Source organism: Callorhinus ursinus, unplaced genomic scaffold (assembly GCF_003265705.2).
Source record: "Callorhinus ursinus isolate GAN/ISIS: 27379988/994484 unplaced genomic scaffold, GSC_fseal_2.0 scaffold27, whole genome shotgun sequence".
In the NCBI taxonomy this organism is placed as follows: Eukaryota; Metazoa; Chordata; class Mammalia; order Carnivora; family Otariidae; genus Callorhinus; species Callorhinus ursinus.
In genome coordinates, this window is record NW_027397089.1 from 769,838 (window position 1) to 789,977 (window position 20,140).

The following is a 20,140-nucleotide window of genomic DNA, read 5'->3' on the forward strand; positions in this document are numbered from 1 at the left end:
TTAAAACCAGAGGTAACATATGATCCAGCAATCCCATTTCTGGGTATATATCCAGAAGAATTGAAAACAGGACCCTGAAGAGATATTTGTACACTCATGTTCATTACAGTTACTATTCACAATAGCCAAAAGGTGGAAGCAACCTAGATGTCTCCATACGAATGAATACAGAAAATGTGGTATATACATACAATGGAATATTATTCAGCACTAAAAGAGAAGGAAATCCTGCCATATACTATTACATGAATGAACCTTGAGGATGTTAAGCTAAGTGAAATAAGCCAGTCACAAAAAAACAAATATTGCATAATTCCACTTATATATCTAAAATATTCAAACTCATAGGAACAGAAAGTTAAATGGTGGTTGCAGGGGTTGTGGGGGAAGGGGAGCCGAGGTGTGAAAATTGCTGGAAGGTGAATTTTATTTTATGTGGTTTTTTGCCACAATAAAAAAAATCTATGAAGAAAAATTAATAATCATTTTTAGAGATGCCAAGAATTACTCTTCCCCAAATTACTTATTTCCCCCAAAATCATTTCCTTAAAAAATTCTCAATAAAATAATCAACAGACATGTGCCTAAGCTCAAAATCCAGAATCTTACTTAATATAAAAACATGAGATACATATCCACACTAAAGCAGCAACAAAACAACAAAAGTACCTACAGATAAATCTAACAAGACACATGCAGTAATCTACTTAAAAACTTTAAAGTGGGGCGCCTGGGTGGCTCAATCGTTGGGTGTCTGCCTTCAGCTCAGGTCATGATCCCGGGGTCCTGGGGTCGGGCCCTGCATCGGGCTCCCTGCTCCGCAGGAAGCCTGCTTCTCCCTCTCACACTCCCCCTGCTTGTGTTCCCTCTCTCGCTGTCTCTCTCTCTGTGTCAATTAAATAAATACAAATCTTTAAAAAAAAAAATTGAATAAATAAAAACTTTAAAGTGCCTAAACGTCATTTAAACAAATATTAAAAATACAAAATTAGACTGAATCAACTAAAGAACATCCCCTGTTCTTAGACAGGCTAACATCATTAGGTTGACAATTCACACTTCGTTAATATATACATTTAACATTTTCCTAATAAAAATTAAAACATTTCTCTGGAGTTAAACAAGTTGATTTTAAAGTTTATATGAAAAAATAATTTAAAAAAATAGCCAGAAAAACCTTTTTTTAAAAGCGTAAAGGGAGGTGTAACTCTTCTAGAAATTAAACATACTATAAAGTCATCATAATAAAAATAGTATGGTATTGGAACATGAAGATTAGGAAAGAGCAATTAAAAGTATAGAAAGTCCCCAAACAGACCCCAGTATATATAGAAAATTACTATATAAAAAAGGTGGTATCACAAGTACTTAGAGAAAAGATGCATTTTAAAAACCTGAAGAGATAAATATCTCACACCTTAATTCAGGATAAACTCCAAATGGATTAAAGACCTAAATGTAAAAATATAAAATCATGCTAATATTAGAAGAAAATATAAGTGAATTCATTTATAATCTGGGAGTGTGGAGTCTCTCTAATTAAATCCAAAAGTATTAAAGGAAGAAATTGATAAAATTAACTACATAAAAAAATGTTAAGCCTTTTGCAAAAGCAGGAAACACCATAAGCAAAGTAAAAACAACATAAAATCCAATAATAAACTAGAAGAAAATATTTGTGATATATCACAAAGGCCTAAATCTCTTTAATATATAAAGAGCTCTTCTTATATAAGAAAAAATGCCCAAAACTCAAAGACATGGGGCACCTGGGTGGCACAGTTGGTTGAGTGTCTGATCCTTGATTTTGGCTTGGGTTGTGATCTCAGGGTCGTGTGAATTGAGATCCACATTGAGCTCTGTGCTCTGTGCAGAGTCTGCTTGGGTTTCTCTCTCTCTCTTTCTCTGCCCTTCCCTGCCTCAAATCAATAAAAAAATCTTTAAAAAAAAAACCAAACCCTCAAAGACATGAATGGAGAGCTCACAGAAAAAGAAATGCAAATACAGCCACCAAACATTTTTAAAAGATTCTCAATTTCACTCATAGAAAGAGAAGTAAAAACTCAAATGTCTATCTATCATTATAAGATTCACAAAAAAATTTCTAAGCTAGACCACAACTCCTGTTGGTGAGTCTGTGGCATAAAAGGAGTATTTCTGGTAGGATTGCCAAATGGTATGATGGAATTTGGCAATATCTACCAAAAAGCCACAGTGTATTGGGTGCCTGAGTGGCTCAGTCTGTTGGGCATCTGCCTCTTAATTTCAGCTCAGGTCTTGATTTCAGGACCATGCATTCAGGCCCCTTGTTGGGCTTTACACTGAGCACAGAGCCTACTTAAAAAAATAAGTTAAAAAAACCAACGTATCTCCCCTTTGACTCAGCAATCCCACTCCTAGAAATTACCCTACTTCCACAAGTAAGCAACATATGCTTAGTGTGGTTCACTGCAACATTATTTGTAAGAACAGAATACTGGAAACAACCCAAATGTCCATCAACAGGGCATTGACTGAATAAACTATAATCCATCCACATAATGGATTACTACATGTCATAAAAAAAGGATGACAGAATGTCTAACACTAACATGGTAAACACTATAGGATGTTTTGTTAATCTGTTTAATTAATTTAATAAAATATCCTATATTAAATAAAATATCCAGTATTATTACATTTGCAGTGAGAAAGGCAAGGACTAAGATTCATATGTATATGTGCACTAAATGTATTTTTAGGCTTTATTTTGGGGGAAAAAAACTGGAATGATAAACCAAAAAACAGCTACTTATATGATGCAGAAGGAAACAGAGCAGCAAAGATAGGGACAGAAACCAAACCAATGTGTTACATATCAAAATATTAAACTAATTCTAAAAGAAAAAAAACTATAAAAATTTTTAGGTATCCTACTGGACTAGATATCCTGAAGAATCATTCCATCACAGACTATGTAAAAACAGTCAGAAACTTTTGTCCATAAAAAGGCAGCATAGGATAAAAAGATCACTCGAATATGAAGTATTTGCTACACACGGGCCTAAAGCAATTAATATCTAGGATCTATAAAAGATATATAGAATATACACATATAGATATATAAAAGACACATCCCATAAGAAAAGCCAAACTTTTTAAAAGAAACAAGGGCAACAGATATGAAAGGCATTTCACAGATGAAACATGGATGTTCAATCAACTTAATTAATAATTAGGGAAATATAAATTAAAATTACAGTGAGATTTCAGATTGCCAACATCATGATAAAAAGCTGAACTGGAGTTAGACTATGTAACAACTAAGACTCCTACCTCTTGCTAGTGAAAGTTTAAAATGGCACAACTATTTTGGAAAATAATTTTGCAGTTACCTGGAAGAGGTAAAAATGTTCATATCATATGAACTAGTCAATTCTGCTCCTAGAACTATATCATAGAGGAAATTTTTACACGTGTGCCAGCAGAAGTATCAAGAATTGCCAAAGCAGCACTGTTTATCATATCAAAATATCCAAACAACCTAAATAATCACTGCCAGAGAATGTAAAAATAAGATGCGATGCTACATTCACAAAATAGAAGGCTTAAAGTAGTAAACAAATAATGAAATGTACTAGAATCACAACTATCAAAGTAAACAAACCCCAAAATATATTATTGGGTGAACAACAAAGAAAAAGACAATTGCAGAAAAATATGTAGAATTTGCCTCAATTTGCAGAAAGTTCAAAACCAAGCAATGGAAAAGACTATGTGGGATATCACAAAAAATGAATTCAGGATAATAGTTACCTCTAGGGGGCAGGATAGGAAATGCAATTGAGAAGAGCTTCAAACTTACTGAGTATACATTATTTCTTAATGTATCAGGGTATCAGTTTCATTATTCACCAAACTATATATATACAGTATATATACTCATGTATAATAGAGCAGTTTTAAAGAGTCAGTTGCATTGCTAGTATATTCTAAAATTATGAAATATTTGCTGGCAAAAAATCTGGAAAAAAAAAACTCCACAAAATTTAACTGATTTTCATTTAAATGTTAGGTTGCTTTTTTTTTTTTAAAGAATAAAATTCATTATAGATACACTGACAGATTTTCTTAGCAGATGATGGTCTGTCTTTTAAAGAACAGGTTCCTCCTTCTTCCATCAGAATCTAGAAGAAAAACAAAACTTTTTAACAATTCCCAAGTATAAACAGTTAATACCCACTCATATCTCCCTTTTAATCTCACCAATTCATTTTACAGTACTTTACCCTTATATTACTTTAATTCTTTTTTTTTAAGTCTTAAAGAATTTTTTTTAAGATATTTATTTATTTGAGAGAGAGAATGAGAGAGAGAGAGTACATGAGAGGGGGGGAAGGTCAGAGGGAGAAGCAGACTCCCCGCCGAGCAGGGAGCCCGATGCGGGACTCGATCCTGGGACTCCAGGATCATGACCTGAGCCAAAGGCAGTCACCCAACCAACTGAGCCACTTTAATTCAACAAAGATCTTAAAACTACAAAGAAAAATTTGCCAGTGATGAACAATAACAAAATTTAAATATGTTTTGAAGCAGCAGGCAGCAGAATAGACACCTGCTAAGAAAACTGATGGAAAGGAAAGGCTTGAGGTAATCATAGTAAATGAAGTTCAAAGAGACAGAAATATGAAAGCAATCTGGAGATATATTCTGTCAAATTGGATATCTTAAGTTAGATATCAGTTTATATATTTTCAGGTTTTTTAAATAATAAAAGCCCACAAAATATAAATTTTCTGTAAAACAAACCACTGGTTTTCATTTTCATCAATTTCTATGAAATTTCTAATTTTCATTTTCCATTTTTTTTCTCTTTTTCTTTTTAAAACCCAGAGTGTTTAATTTCCAAGAAGGTAAGGAGGTTAAACATCTTTTGTTGTTGTTGATTTCCAACTCAGTGAATTATTAGAGACTGTGACTATGAATTTCTCCTTAGACAAATGTCAATCTTTCTTTATGGCTTACTACATGAATTATACTTGCAAATGTATCATGGACTTAGAAAAAATATATATTTTCTTTTGGTAAGACAGAGTGTTTTAATAAAGACAGGTAGGATAAAGGAGAAACTGTCTAGCTGTTCACCAAACTATTTCCCTTTCCTCTTACGCATACAGCTAGACTACATTTCCTAGCCTCCCTTGGAGTTGGTTTGGACATGTGATTTAAGTTCTGGTCATGGGCAAAAGTGGTGTACACCACTACTACTCCTGGCCCATAAAAATTTTCTCCACAATCCTCTACTTCTGTTTCCCTTCTGCTATCTGATATGAACATACACTATAAGTGTGGAAACCACCAGTTAAAGACAGCAAAGCCCCCATCAGCTTGGGGTCCTGAATAACTTTACGGAGCAGAGCCTCTTCTCTAACCTCATTATTCAATCATTTAAAAAGTATTATATTCAACTCTTAAAACGCTCCAGTCCCAAACTTGCACCACAACACAAAGTTGAGACAGTTATACAGACCCCAAGGCAAGCACATAAACCAATACCTACATCAGATCTGTTTATAGAGGATAAATGACAGAAAAGATCATCCCAAAGAGAAGAAACTAAGTTATTCAAAGAATTTCTCCCATATCCCAGGAGAACAAGCCTTCACAATCCCTGCCACGCTGGATTTCATAATTGGTATTGGTATTGGTAAAAGAAAATACCAAACATAATTGGTATGGATCAGTAACTCTGTATTTCCTCTTCTTCTGTTTTCTGAATGAGTTTTCTACTGCATTTTGCTCTGATACTATATATTTTATGTGACAGGCTTCTAATTTAACATACATCTAGAGGCCTACTGAAATACTCTCCAAAGACTGTAGAGCCTAGCAGGCACCATCCTCACACTCTCCTTCTGCTTTGTTCCAGGTCATGAGTACTGCCTGAAAACACTCCTGATGCACACATCTAGAATCCCAGTTTTTGCAGCTACCACCCATGGGATGTCCCTTGATCATCAGCTCCGATAGCCAATGGGCTTTATGTATGCAGGTCCCACAGGACTGTAACAAACAGAAAAAGAGTTCTTAATCAGCTACCCACCATGGGAACAGTGATGAGGCAGCTGACTGAAACACCCATTTCTTCTGTGAAAGAGGCCTATATTAGCTTATCTTCATACCTGTGGCCAGAGGAGCAAGCTTTTAATTAAACACATATCGAGGAGGCACCTGAAATCCTCTCCAGATTCTGTGGAGGCCAGCAGGTACCACCTTCATCTTCCTTTTGCCTTACCCCAGATTGCTGGTGTCTCTAAGAAAGGAGCTTATACAAACACCCAGCATCCCAGCTTTTGTGGTTGCTACTCAGAGGACACCTCCTTGATAGCCTGGTTCTGAAGGCCAGCAGGGCTTAGGTTCACAGATTCAACGGGATGACAGCAAACAAAGAAATGCTTCTTTTTTTTTTTTTTTTAAGAATTTATTTATTTATTTGAGAGAGAGAATGAGAGACAGAGAGCGCGAGAAGGAAGAGGGTCAGAGGGAGAAGCAGACCCCCCCGCTGAGCAGGGAGCCCGATGTGGGACTCGATCCAGGGACTCCAGGATCATGACCTGAGCTGAAGGCAGTCGCTTCAACTGAGTGGCAGTTGGCTCAACTGAGAAGGAAGAGGGTCAGAGGGAGAAGCAGACCCCCCGCTGAGCAGGGAGCCCGATGTGGGACTCGATCCAGGGACTCCAGGATCATGACCTGAGCTGAAGGCAGTCGCTTCAACTGAGGCAGTGGCTCAACTGAGCCATCCAGGCACCCCCAAAGAAATGCTTCTTAACTGGCTATCCCACCAGCGCTTAGTGCAGAGGGTACAGACAGATGCCTATCTCAAAGTCTGGCCATGAAAGAAGTACATTTGCATACTTTTAAAGCTCCCACCTGAGGGTGCGGCTTCCAGTGAAACTGAATCTGAGTACTGACTGAGATCCTTCCCATTGGGACACTGGCAGGTTTTGGCATACCCTCAACTACTGGGAACTACTAAAAATAAAGTAGGCTACTTGGAAAATCACAAAGGTTTGAGATGCAACCAAGAGATAGGGCAGGGTTGAAACATAGGTTTTATTTCCTACTGAAGGCCCCACCTTCAGGACTAAGAGAGGTGTCTGTTTTATCTAACACGTAGAAACAAACACAGAATCAAAGCAAATGAAGACACCGAACAATATGTTACAAACAAAAGAACAAGATAAAGCCTCAGAAAAAGACCTCAGTGAAATGAAGATAAGTGATTTTCCCAGTAAGAGTTCAAAATAACAGTCATAAAGATGCTCTCACTGAGATCAGGAGAACAATGCAAGAACAAAGTGAGAATTTCAACAAAGAAACAGAAAATAAAAGAAAATACCAAACAGAAATCACAGAGCTAAAGAATATAGTAACTTAACTGAAAAATATTAATAAAAGCATTAACAGAAAACTTGATGAAGCCAAAGAAAGGATCAGGAACTCAAAGAAAGGGCAGTGGAATTTGTCAAATCAGAGGAGCAACAACAAAAAGAAATTAAAGAAAGTGAAAATAGCATAAGGCACTTACGGGACAATATCAAATAAACCAGTATTTATATTATAGAAGCCCCAGAAGGAAAAGGAGACGGGGACAGAAAATGTACTTGAAATTATGGCCAAAAACTTCCCTAACCTGGGAAAGGAAATACAGTTCCAAATAAGCTGAAACCAAAGAAACCTCCAAATAAGCTGAACCCAAAGAAACAACACCAAGACACATAATTAAATGATGTTTTGTAATTAAATTACAAGAAGAAAATTTTTAAAAGCAACAAAAGAAAAATACCTTGTAATATACAGGTAAACCCCACAAAACTTATCAGATTTTTCAACAGAAACTTTGCAGGCCAAAAGAAAGTGGCATGACATATTCAAAGTGCTGAAAGGAAAAACTACCAACCAAAAATATTCTACCCAGCAAAGCCGTCCTTCTGAATAGGAGAGATAAAGAGCTTTCCAGATAAGCAAAAAGCTAAAAGAATTCATCACTAGACTTGGCTTTACAAGAAATGTTAAAGGGATTTCTTGAAGCTGAAATAAAAGGTATCAATTAGTAACAAGAAAACATGAAAGTACAAACTTGCTGGTAAAGGAAAATATATACTAAAATTCAGAATAATGTAAAGGGGGTGGGTTAATCACTCACAAGGCTAGTATGAAGGTTAAAGACAAAAGTAGTAAAAACAACAATTACAATAATTTGTTAATAAATACGTACGACCAGGGGGAGGAGGAGCAAGATGGCAGAGGAGTAGGAGAACTAAATTTTGTCTGGTCCCAGTAATTCAGCTAGATAGGGATCAAACCATTCTGAACATCTATGAACTCAACAGGAGATCGAAGAAAAGAATAGCAGCAACTCTCTGAACAAAAAAGCAACCGCTTTCTGGAAGGCAGGAGTACAGAGAAGTGAATCCGAGGCAATATTGGGGAAGACAGACAGCAGGGGAAGAGGGCCTCTGTCGGCTGCTACCAACAAATGACAGAGCAGTGGAGCACAAAATCGGACTTTTAGAAGTCGGCTTCACTGAGGGACGTCGCTCCAGTGGCTAAGCGGGGGGATGGAACCCTCGCTGGGACAGTGTGGTCTCAGGACCCTCGGGGTCACAGACCAGGGTGCCTGTGTGCGGCAGAGCTCCCAGGTATCCGAGCAGGGAAGCCGGCTGCAAAGACAGAGCCGAGGAGTGGGCTCTTGGCTCACGGTTGCCATAAACCGTGATCCGTGGCACAGTTGGGCCACTGCTCCTCCAGCAGGGACCCAACAAACGGCAGATCCAAGGAGACTCCCCTTCCTCCCCCGGGAGGAGCGGCGCAGGAGCACACCGCAGGGATCTGCTGGGCTTGGAGACTCCAAACAGGGTCGTGAGTGAGAGACAGAAATGCTTGGTCACAGGCCGGGTGACCACGGAGTGCGGCCAGAGACCGGGGAGACGGGAGTGATTGACTTTTCTCTGGGGACTCACTGAGGAGTGGGGCCCGAGCTTTCGGTTCCTCCAGGGCAGAGATTGGGAGGCTGCCATTTTTACTCTCATCCTCCAAAGCTCTACAGAAAGCTTGTAGGGAACAAAAGCTCCCGAGAGCAAACCCGAGCAGATGACTTAGCCCGGACCCGGCAAAGGTGGGGCAATTCCGCCTCCAGCAAAGACATCCGAAAACCACAGCAACAGGCCCCTCCCCCAGAAGATCAGCAAGAAGAGCCAGCCAAGACCAAGTCTACCTATCAATGAGAACAGCAGAATTCCAGCGCTAGGGAAATACTGCACATAGAATTCATGGCTTTTTCCCATGATTCTTTAGTCTTTCAAAGTTAATTTTTTTTTAACTTTCTTTTTTCTATTTTTTTCTTGTTGAATTTCTCTTTTTCCCTTTTTCAACCAACATCTTATCAATCCCTTATTTAAAAAATCTTTTTTATTTTTCATTTTTAGAGTCATATTCTATCTCTTCATACTTAACCTTATTTTTGGTGTGTGTGTCTATATATATATGTGTGTGTGTATATATATATACATATATATACACACACATATATATATAAGTTTTTCTCTCTTTAAAATTTTGGGATACAGTTTCTTCTAACAAACCAAAATATACCCTAAATCTCTAGTGTATGGCTTTGTTCTAGTCTCCTGCCTGATCACATTCTCTCCCTTATTTTTTTTTAAATCCTCTTCTTTTTTCAACCAACATTTTTTTTAAGATTTTATTTATTTATTTGACAGAGACACAGTGAGAGAGGGAACACAAGCAGGGGGAGAGGGAGAGGGAGAAGCAGGCTTCCCGCGGAGCAGGGAGCCCAATGTGGGGCTCGATCCCAGGACCCTGGGACCATGACATGAGCCGAAGGCAGAGGCTTAATGACTGAGCCACCCAGGCACCCCTCAACCAACTTCTTATAAATTCCTGTTATAAAATATTTTATAATTTTCATCTTTACATTCATATTCCATCCCTTCATATTAACCCTTATTTTTGTACATCTATTTTTCTTTCTTTAAAATTTTGGGAGGCACTTTCGTCTAACAGACCAAAATATGCCCAAAATCTAGTGTGTGGCATTAATCTATGCACCAGCCTGATCATATTTGACCATATTCTGTTTTTTTTTTTATTTGTTTGTTTTTATCTTTACCTTTTTCTTTTTCTTTTTTTTTCTTTTTTCTTTCTTTCTCTTTCTTTTCCCCCAGTTTCAGGTCTCTTCTGATTTGTTTAGTGTATATTTTTCTGGGGTCGTTGTTACCGTTAGCATTTTGTTCTCTCATTCATCTATTCTCCTCTGGACAAAATGACAAGATGCAAAAAATCACCTCAAAAAAGAAGAACTAGATGCAGTCCCGACTGCCAGGGACCTAATCAATATGGACATTAGTAAGATGTCGGAACTAGAGTTCAGAATGAAGATTTTAAAGATACCAGCTGGGACTGAAAAAAGCATGGAAGATATTAGAGAAACCCTTTCTGGAGAAATAAAAGAACTAAAATCTAACCAAGTCAAAATCAAAAAGGCTATTAGGAGAACAGATCAACGAAACTAGGAGCTGGTTCTTTGAAAGAATTAACAAGACTGATAAATCCCTGGCCAGACTTACCAATAAGAAAAGAGAAATGACCCAAATCAACAAAATCATGAATGAAAGAGAGATCACAACCAACACCAAAGACATACAAACTGTTATAAGAACATATTATGAGCAACTATATGCCAGCAAATTAGATAATCTGGAAGAAATGGATGCATTCCTAGAGATGTATCAACTACCACAACTGAACCAGGAAGAAATAGAAAACCTGAACAGACCTATAACCACTAAGGAAATCGAAGCAGTCATCAAAAATCTCCCAACAAACAAAAGCCCAGGGCCAGATGCCTTCCCAGGGGAATTCTACCAAACATTTAAAGAAGAATTAATATCTATTCTTCTGAAACTGTTCCAAAAAATAGAAACGGAAGGAAAACTTCCAAACTTGTTTTATGAGGCCACCATTACCTTGATCCCCAAAGCAAAGACCCCATCAAAAAGGAGAACTACAGACCAATGTCCTTGATGAACATGGATGCAAAAATTCTCACGAAAATACTAGCCAATAGGATCCCACAGTACATTAAAAGGCATATTCACCACGACCAAGTGGGATTTATCCCTGGGCTGCAAGGTTGGTTCAACATCCGCAAATAATCAATGTGATACAATACATTAATAAAAGAAAGAACAAGAACCACAGGACCCTCTCAAGAGATGCAGAAAAAGCATTTGACAAAGTACAGCATCCTTTCTTGATCAAAACTCTTCAGAGTAAAGGGATGGAGAGTACATACCTCAATATCATAAAAGCCATCTACGAAAAACCCACAGCCAATATCATTCTCAGTGGGGAAAAACTGAGAGCTTTTCCCCTAAGATCAGAAACACAGCAGGGATGTCCACTATCACCACTGCTATTCAACATAGTATGAGAAGTCCTAGCCACAGCAATCAGACAACAAAAAGAAATAAAAGGCATCCGAATCAGCAAAGAAGTCAAACTCTCACTCTTTGCAGATGAAATAATACTTTATGCAGAAAACCCAAAAGGCTCCACTCCAAAACTGCTAGAACTCATACAGGAATTCAGTAAAGTGGCAGATATAAAATCAGTGCAAAGAAATCAGTGGCATTCCTATACACCAACAAGACAGAAGAAAGAGAAATTAAGGAGTCAATCCCATTTACTATTGCACCCAAAACCATAAGATACCTAGGAATATATCTAACCAAAGAGGCAAAGAATCTGTACTCAGAAAACTATAAAATATTCATGAAAGAAATTGAGGAAGACACAAAGAAATGGAAAAACGTTCCATGCTCATGGATTGGAAGAACAAATATTGTGAAGATGTCAATGCTACCTAGAGCAATCTACACATTCAATGCAATCCCCATCAAAATGCCATCCACTTTTTTCAGAAATGGAACAAATAATCCTAAAATTTGTATGGAACCAGAAAAGACCCCAAATAGCCAGAGGAATGTTGAAACAGAAAAGCAAAGCTGGTGGCATCACAATTCCAGACTTCAAGCTCTATTACAAAGTTGTCATCATCAAGACAGTACGGTACTGGCACAAAAACAAGATACATAGATCAATGGAACAGAATAGAGAGCCCAGAAATGGACCCTCAAATCTATGGTCAACTAATCTTTGACAAAGCAGGAAAGAATGTCCAATGGCAAAAAGACAGTCTCTTCAACAAATGGTGTTGGGAAAATTGGACAGGCACATGCAGAAGAATGAAACTGGACCATTTCCTTACACCACACACCAAAATAGACTCAAAATGGTTGAAAGACCTAAACGGGAGACATGAGTCCATCAAAATCCTAAAGGAGAACACAGGCAGCAACCTCTCTGACCTCAACCGCAGCAACTTCTTCTAGAAACATCGCTAAATGCAAGGGAAGCAAGGGCAAAAATGAACTATTGGGACTTCATCAAGTTAAAAAGCTTTTGCACAGCAAAGGAAACAGTCCACAAAACCAAAAGACAACCAACAGAATGGGAGAAGATATTTGCAATGACATATCAGATAAAGGGCTAGTATCCAAAATCAATAAAGAACTTATTAAACTCAACACCCAAAGCCAATCAAGAAATGGGCAGAAGACATGAACAGACATTTTTCCAAAGATGACATCCAAATGGCCTACAGACACATGAAAAAGTGCTCAACATCGCTCAGCATCAAGGAAATCCAAATCAAAACCTCAATGAGGTACCACCTCACACCAGTCAGAATGGCTAAAATTAACAAGTCAGGAAATGACAGTTGTTGGCGGGGATACGGAGAAAGGGGAATCCTCCTACACACTTGATGGGAATGCAAGTTGGTGCAGCCACTCTGGAAAACAGTATGGAGGTTCCTCAAAAAGTTGAAAATAGAGCTACCATACGACTCAGCAATTGCACTACTGGATATTTACCCCAAAGATACAAATGTAGGGATCCGAAGGGGTACGTGCACCCTGATGTTTATAGCAGCAATGTCCACAATAGCCAAACTATGGAAAGAGCCAAAATGTCCATCAACAGATGAATGGATAAAGAAGAAGTGGTAGATATATACAATGGAATATTATGCAGCCATCAAAAGGAATGAAATCTTGCTATTTGCAATGACGTGTATAGAACTGGAGGGTATTATGCTGAGTGAAATAAGTCAATCAGAGAAAGACATGTATCATATGACCTCACTGATATGAGGAATACTTAATCTCAGGAAACAAATTGAGGATTGCTGGAGTGGTGGGGGTGTGGGTGGCATGGGGTGGCTGGGTGATAAGACAATGGGGAGGGTATATGCTATGGTGAGTGCTGTGAACTGTGTAAGACTGATGAATCACAGACCTGTACCTCTGAAACAAATAATACATTATATGTTAAAGACAAAAAAAAGGAAGATAGTAGAAAGGGAAAAGTGAAGGGGGGGAATTCAGAAGGGGAGACGAACCATGAGAGACTGTGGACTCTGAGAAACAAACTGAGGGTTCTAGAGGGGAGGGGGCGGGGGGATGGGTTAGCCTGGTGATGGGTATTAAAGAGGGCACATTCTGCATGGAGCACTGGGTGTTATATGCAAACAATGAATCATGGAACACTACAGCAAAACTAATTATGTAATATATGGTGATTAACATAATAAAATAAAATTTAAAAAAAAGAGACAATGAAAGTCATTATCTAATGAAATAGGGATGAATCCGAGAAGAGGATGCAACATTTGAAAATATATAAGCACGTGACATAGGAGTATCTAAATACATAAAGCAAATATGAACAGACCTAAAGAGAGAACTAGCAATATAATAATAGTTGGGAACTTGAATACCCCACTTTCATCAATGGATAAATCCTCCAGACAGAAAATCAATAAGGAAACATTTGCCTTCAATGACACTTTAAACCAGATGTACTAAACAGGTATTTACAGAGCATTTCATTCAAAAACAATAGCATATACATTCTTCTCAAGCACATATTGAATATTTTCCATGATAGATTGTATTTTAGGCCAAAAAACAAGTCTTAATAAATTTAAGAAGACTGAAATCATAATGTTATGAAAATAAAAATTTCAAGAAGGAAACTGGAAAATTGATAAATATATGGAAATTAAACAACATGCTCCTAAACAACCAATGGCTGAAAAAAATGTAAATAACAAAGATCAGAGTGGAAATAAATGAAACAGAAACTAAAAAGACAATAGAAAAGATTAATGAAACTAAGAGCTGGTTGTTTGAAAATATAAAAAAAAATTGACAAACTGTTAGCTATCAAAAGGGAAAAAAGAGGACTTAAAATCAGAAATGAAAGAGATGTTATAACTGATAAAAGAAAAACAGATCACAAGAGACTACTAAGAACAATAATAAACCAATAAACTGAATGACCTAGAAGTAATTAGTGAAATTCCTAGAACATACAATCTACCAAGATTGATTCAGTACGAAATTGAAAATATGAATACACCAGTTACTGGTAAAGAAAAACTTCCCAACAAGCAAAAGTCCAGAACCAATGGCTTCACTGGTGAATTCTATCAAACTACCAAACATTTAAAAAAGAATTACTATCAATCCTTAACAAACTTTATGAAGCCAACATCACCCTGATATGAAAACCAGAGAAGGACACTACAAGAAAATAAATTATAGGACAATATCCTTAATGAACATAGATTCAAAAATCCTTGAAAATATTAGCAAACTGTATTTAACAATACATTAAAAGGATTATATGCCATGATCAAGTGGGATTTATTCTAGGATTGTAAAGATGGTTCAACACTGAAGGATAAAAATCATATGATCATCTCAAAACTGAAGAAAAGCCATTTGACAAAATTCAACAATGATTAAAACTTGCAACAAAAGAGATAGAGGGAACATACCTTGAAAGAATAAAAACCATATATGTTCAGCCTATAGCTAACATCATACTCAAGAGTAAAATGCTGAAAGTTTTTCCTCTAAAATCAGAAACAATACACAGATGTCTACTCTCACCACTTTTATTCAACATAATACTGGAAGTCCTAGTTAGAGCAATCAGGCAAGAAAAAAAAAAAGCATCCAATACAGAAAGGAACAATTAAAAATACCTTCATTGCAGATAACATAATATTATATACAGAATAGCCTGAACATTCCACCAAAAAGCTGTTAGAAATAATAAATTCAGTAAAGTTTCAGGTTACATAATCAATACACAAAATCAGGTGCACTTGTATACACTAATAATGAACTATCAGAGAAATTAAGGAGATAATCCCATTTACAAGTGCATCAAAAAGGATAAAATACCTAGGAATAAATTTAACCAAAGAGGTAAAAGATCTGTACACAGAAAACTGTAAGACACTGATGAAAGAAACTGAAGACACAAATAAATGGAAAGATAATCTGTGCTCATGAATTGGAAGAGTTTATCTTGTTAAAACGTCCATACTAACCAATGCAGATCCAATACAATCCCTATCAAAATTCCAGTGATACTTTTCACAGAACAAATAATCCTAAAGTTTGTATGACCATAAAAAACCCTGAATAGCCAAGGCAATCTTGAGAAAGAAGAACAAAGCAGGAAGCATCACCTTTTCTAATTTCAAACAACATTAGAAAGCTACAGTAATCTAGGGGTGCCTGGGTGGCTCAGTCATTAAGCATCTGCCTTCAGCTCAGGTCATGATCCCAGGGTCCTGGGATCGAGCCCCGCATCAGGCTCCCTGCTCTGCGGAAAGCCTCCTTCTCCCTCTCCCATTCCCCCTGCTTGTGTTCCCTCTCTCACTGTGTCTCTCTCTGTCAAATAAATAAATAAAATCTTTTTTTTTTTTTTAAAAAGAAAGCTACAGTAATCTGGGGAACCTGGGTGGCTCAGTCGGTTAAGCGTCTGCCTTCAGTTCAGGTCATGATCCCAGGGTCCTGGGATTGGGTCTAGCATTTTTTGGCTCCCTGCTCAGCAGGGAGTCTGCTTCTCCCTCTGCCTCTCCCCACTGCTCGTGCTCTCTAATAAATATTTTTTTTAAAAAAAGCTACAATAATCAAAACACCTCTCCCCAATGCTCGTGCTCTCTAATAAATATTTTTAAAAAAAAAAAGCTACAATAATCAAAACAGTATGGTACTGGCATAAAAACAGGCACTGACCAATGCAACATGATAGAAAGCTGAGAAGAAAATACATACATAATGGCCAATTAATTTACAACAAAGGAGCCAAAAATGCACAATAGGGGAAAGACAGTCTCTTCAATAAATGGCGCTAGGAAAACTGGATAACTACATGCAAAAGAATGAAAGTGGACCCCTATCTTACACTATATACAAAAATTAACTTAAAATGAAATAAAGACCTGAACATAAGACCCAAAACCATAAAGCTGCTAGAAGAAAACACAGGGGGTAAAGGTCCTTGACATTGATCTTGACAATGATTTTTTTGGATTTGACACCAAAAACAAATGCAATTAAAGCAAAACTAAACAAGTGAGACTACATCAAACTAAAAAACCTGTACACAGCAAAGAAAACAATCAACAAAATGAAAAGGCAACCTACAGAATGGGAGTAAATATTTGTAAACCATTTATCTGATAAGGGGTTAATATCCAAAATATGTAAAGAACTCATACAACTCAAAGCAAAATACCAACAATCTAATTAAACAATGGGCAGAGGAACTGAACAGACTTTTACCCAAAGAAGACATACAGATGGCCAACAGGTACACAGAAAGGTGCTCAATATCATGAATCATCAGGAAAGTGCAAATCAAAACCCCAATGAGACAGCACCTCACATTTGTTAAAATGGCTAATACCATAAAGACAAGAAATAACAAGTACTGGCAAGGATGTGGAGAAAGGGACACCCCTGTCTACTGCTGGTGGGAATGTAAATTGGTCAGCCATATGGAAAACAGTATAGAGTATCCTCAAAAATTAAAAACAGAACTACCGTATATGATCCAGCAATTCCACTCCTAGTAATTTTTCCAAAGGAAATGAAGAGAGTAACTCGAAGTGATTATCCTCACTCCCTTGTTCATTGCCATTATTTATAATACCTAAGACATGGAAATGAACCAAGTGTCCACAGATGGAAAAATGTATAAAGATGTGGTATACATATGCAATAGAACATTATTCAGCTATATTAAAGAAGGAAATCCTGCCATTTGCAACAACATGAACGGACCTGGAGGGCGTTAATGCTAAGTGAAATATGTTAGACAAAGAAAAACAAATACCATATAATCTCACTTACATGTGCAATCTAAAAAAAAAAATTAAATACAAACTCATAGATTCAGAGAACAGACTGGTGGTTTCCAGAGGTGGGGTATAGGCAAAAGGGATGAAGGCTGTCAAAAAATACATACTTTCAGTTATAAAATAAAGAAGTCCTGGGGATGTAATGTACAGCATGGTGACTATAATTAGTAAAACTGTATTATATATTTGAAACTTGCTAAGAGAGTAGATCTTAAAAGTTCTCATCACAAGAAAAAACAGATTTTTAACTGTGGTATGGTAATGGATGTTAACTAGACCTATTCTGATGATTATTTCACAGTTTATACATATATCAATCATTATGTTGTAGTACACATGAAAGTAATAAATTGTTATATGTAATTAAATCTTAATAAAAATAATTATACTCTTCCAAGACCTTTTTCTTTCATATTCCCTTCCACATCCAACAAAAGGATCTTGGACCATGACTACTCTTTCCATTCCCTACTATCTGCCATCCAAGATGGAATTTTGTTTTTTCTGTATGCTTGTTTCTTCATTAATTCTGCCTTAGTAGAAACTACCTGTTCTGATTTTATGCAGCCACTGGGCAGGCACAACTCTGCCTTTCTTCTGCTTCTACCTCTTCTTCCTTTCCTATTTTGACTCCTCCCTTGGTTGCTCTTGCAGAATTTAAGATTTTAACCAGGGTTTTCACTATACCTTTAGCCCTGCCCATACATCACAAATTAAAACTCCATGCTGATCTACCCAAAGAACTCCTCATAGCACCGGATTCCCTTCAGGCTCTACCAATGTGCTTATTTTCTTTCCTGACTTGCTCTAGCCACATTCAAGCTGCCATAAATGTAGTCAAACAGAGTTTGTTTTTTAAGTATTCTAAACTGCTGACAATTCCTTTGAGAGAGTATATCTATATTATTCTTTTTGGGAAAATAGAAGTTCCAGGAGTCACAGGACAGCATCTGATATTATTGACCATATTCCTCCTCCTTGAAAATCTATTTTTCTTTTCTACCATTCTTTTAGTAGAATTCCTCAAACCTGTCTAACAATTCATTTTGTCTCTTCTTCTGGATTCTCTTCTACTACGTGTCCTTCAACTTTAAATGTTGTGGTTTCTCAGAACTCTTTGCTCTTGTTCTAAAATTTTCTCTTAGAAATCACATATGTATACATAAATGTATTGAATTACCACCTATTCACTGAATACAAAAAGCCTCTTCTGACTGCAAGCTCTGTATATATAAACGGCTACAACACATCTTCATGTATATCACAGATTTTTCAGAAAACTTCAATCAACCTCAACAGGTCAAAACTTAACTGATATTCTCTTGGAAATCTCTCCCTCTGAATTAGAGTAATGCTAGGTATAAAAAGAAATCACAAAATATATAATGCGTAACACAATTATTTCTTCCTCATGTAATAATCTAAAATAAGTTTTCCAGTCAGTAGGTAATTTTCTTCCATCCAGTGATTTAGAGACTCAGTCCCTCCCATCTTGTGGCTGCAAACATAATCCTTAGGGCTTCACTACCACCTAGCCCTCACAAGAAGGATGACACAGAGAAGGAATCTCCACTTTTTGTAGTGCATGAAAATAATGCACATCACTTCTGATAACATTCTATTATTGAGCCACATGGCCAAATTTAGATGAATGGAAGATTAGGGAAAGTGTTCCTTGGCAGGGTAGCCCTTTCATATTAACAGCTCTATTCTATAAAAGAGGGTACATAAAATTTGGTGGAGAGTTAACCTTTTCTGCAACCATCTCTCATGTTTTCAATCTTGGTGAATGGCATCATCCCATCAACTACCCATTTACCCAAATCATAAATACAGGTCTTTAATTTTTTCCTTCTCACTTAACTAATCATCAAGGTTCTCTCAAATCTAGATCTTCTAAATCTCTGTGATAGCTCCTCCCTGTTTCCATCCTCACTGCCACTCAACTTTTTAATACCAGATGTTATCATATTCCTCTGCTAAAATTTTTTTAGTGGCTCTCTGTTTGATGATAGGAAATTAACCTGTTATATGTCATACAAGGTCTTTTATGACCTGGTCCTTTATAACGTCCAGAATTATTTCTTGCCATTCCTCCACCCCTTATAATTTATACTACAGTAGTAGCAATAACAGTAAGTAGAATGAAACAAATTACTTATCTAAAACAAGCTTTATTCCTTCACCTCTTAGTTTCTATCTATATTGCTCCTTCTTCATAGGATGAAGGAAGTTTGTCCATTTGGTAAACTTACTGACACCCAGATCAAAAGTTTTCTCCTCTATCACATCTTCCTCTGACTGCCCATGAAACTTAGAACTGCCTTTTTTATTATTTATTATTGAAGTATAACTGACATAAAGGATTATATTAGCTTTGGGTGTACAGCATACTCATTTGACAATTCTATACATTACTCAATGCTCACTATAACTATAGTTACCATCTGTCATCATACATTATTACAATATTACTGACTATATTTCCTATGCTGTACTTTCCATTTCCATGATTTATATCTTATTTATTTTATAATCCTCTTCACCTATTTTGCCTAACCCCACCAACCTCCCCTCTGGCAACCACCAGTTTGTTCTCTGTATTTAAAACTCTTGTTTTTTTTTTTTTGTTCATTCATTTTACTTTTTACATTCCACATATAAGTGAAATCATATGGTATTTGTCTTTCTCTGATTTATTTCACTTAGCATAACACTCTCTAGGTCCATCCATGTTGTCACAAATGGCAAGATCACATTCTTTTTTATGGCTAACATTCTACTGTGTGT

The 20,140-nt window shown here is 36.8% G+C and overlaps 1 protein-coding gene across 25 annotated transcripts in view; it reads right to left on the reverse strand.

The window, feature by feature from the left end:
• REDIC1 (regulator of DNA class I crossover intermediates 1) overlaps positions 1–20,140 on the reverse strand; it is a 240,992-nt gene that overhangs the window by 53,990 nt on the left and 166,862 nt on the right. For 14 of the 25 annotated variants that reach the window (XR_012373925.1, XR_012373923.1, XR_012373916.1 and 11 more), the window contains exon 11: positions 4,097–4,166. The exons of 8 other annotated variants lie outside the window; for them this stretch is intronic. Coding sequence is in view for 3 of the 17 variants with exons in the window: in XM_073877707.1 (XP_073733808.1) it covers positions 4,097–4,166 (70 nt within the window). In the remaining 14 variants the exon portion in view is untranslated. The remainder of the gene's footprint in view (positions 1–4,096; positions 4,167–20,140) is intronic. 3 more of the 25 variants (XR_012373927.1, XR_012373924.1, XM_073877701.1) reach the window with 1 other exon arrangement.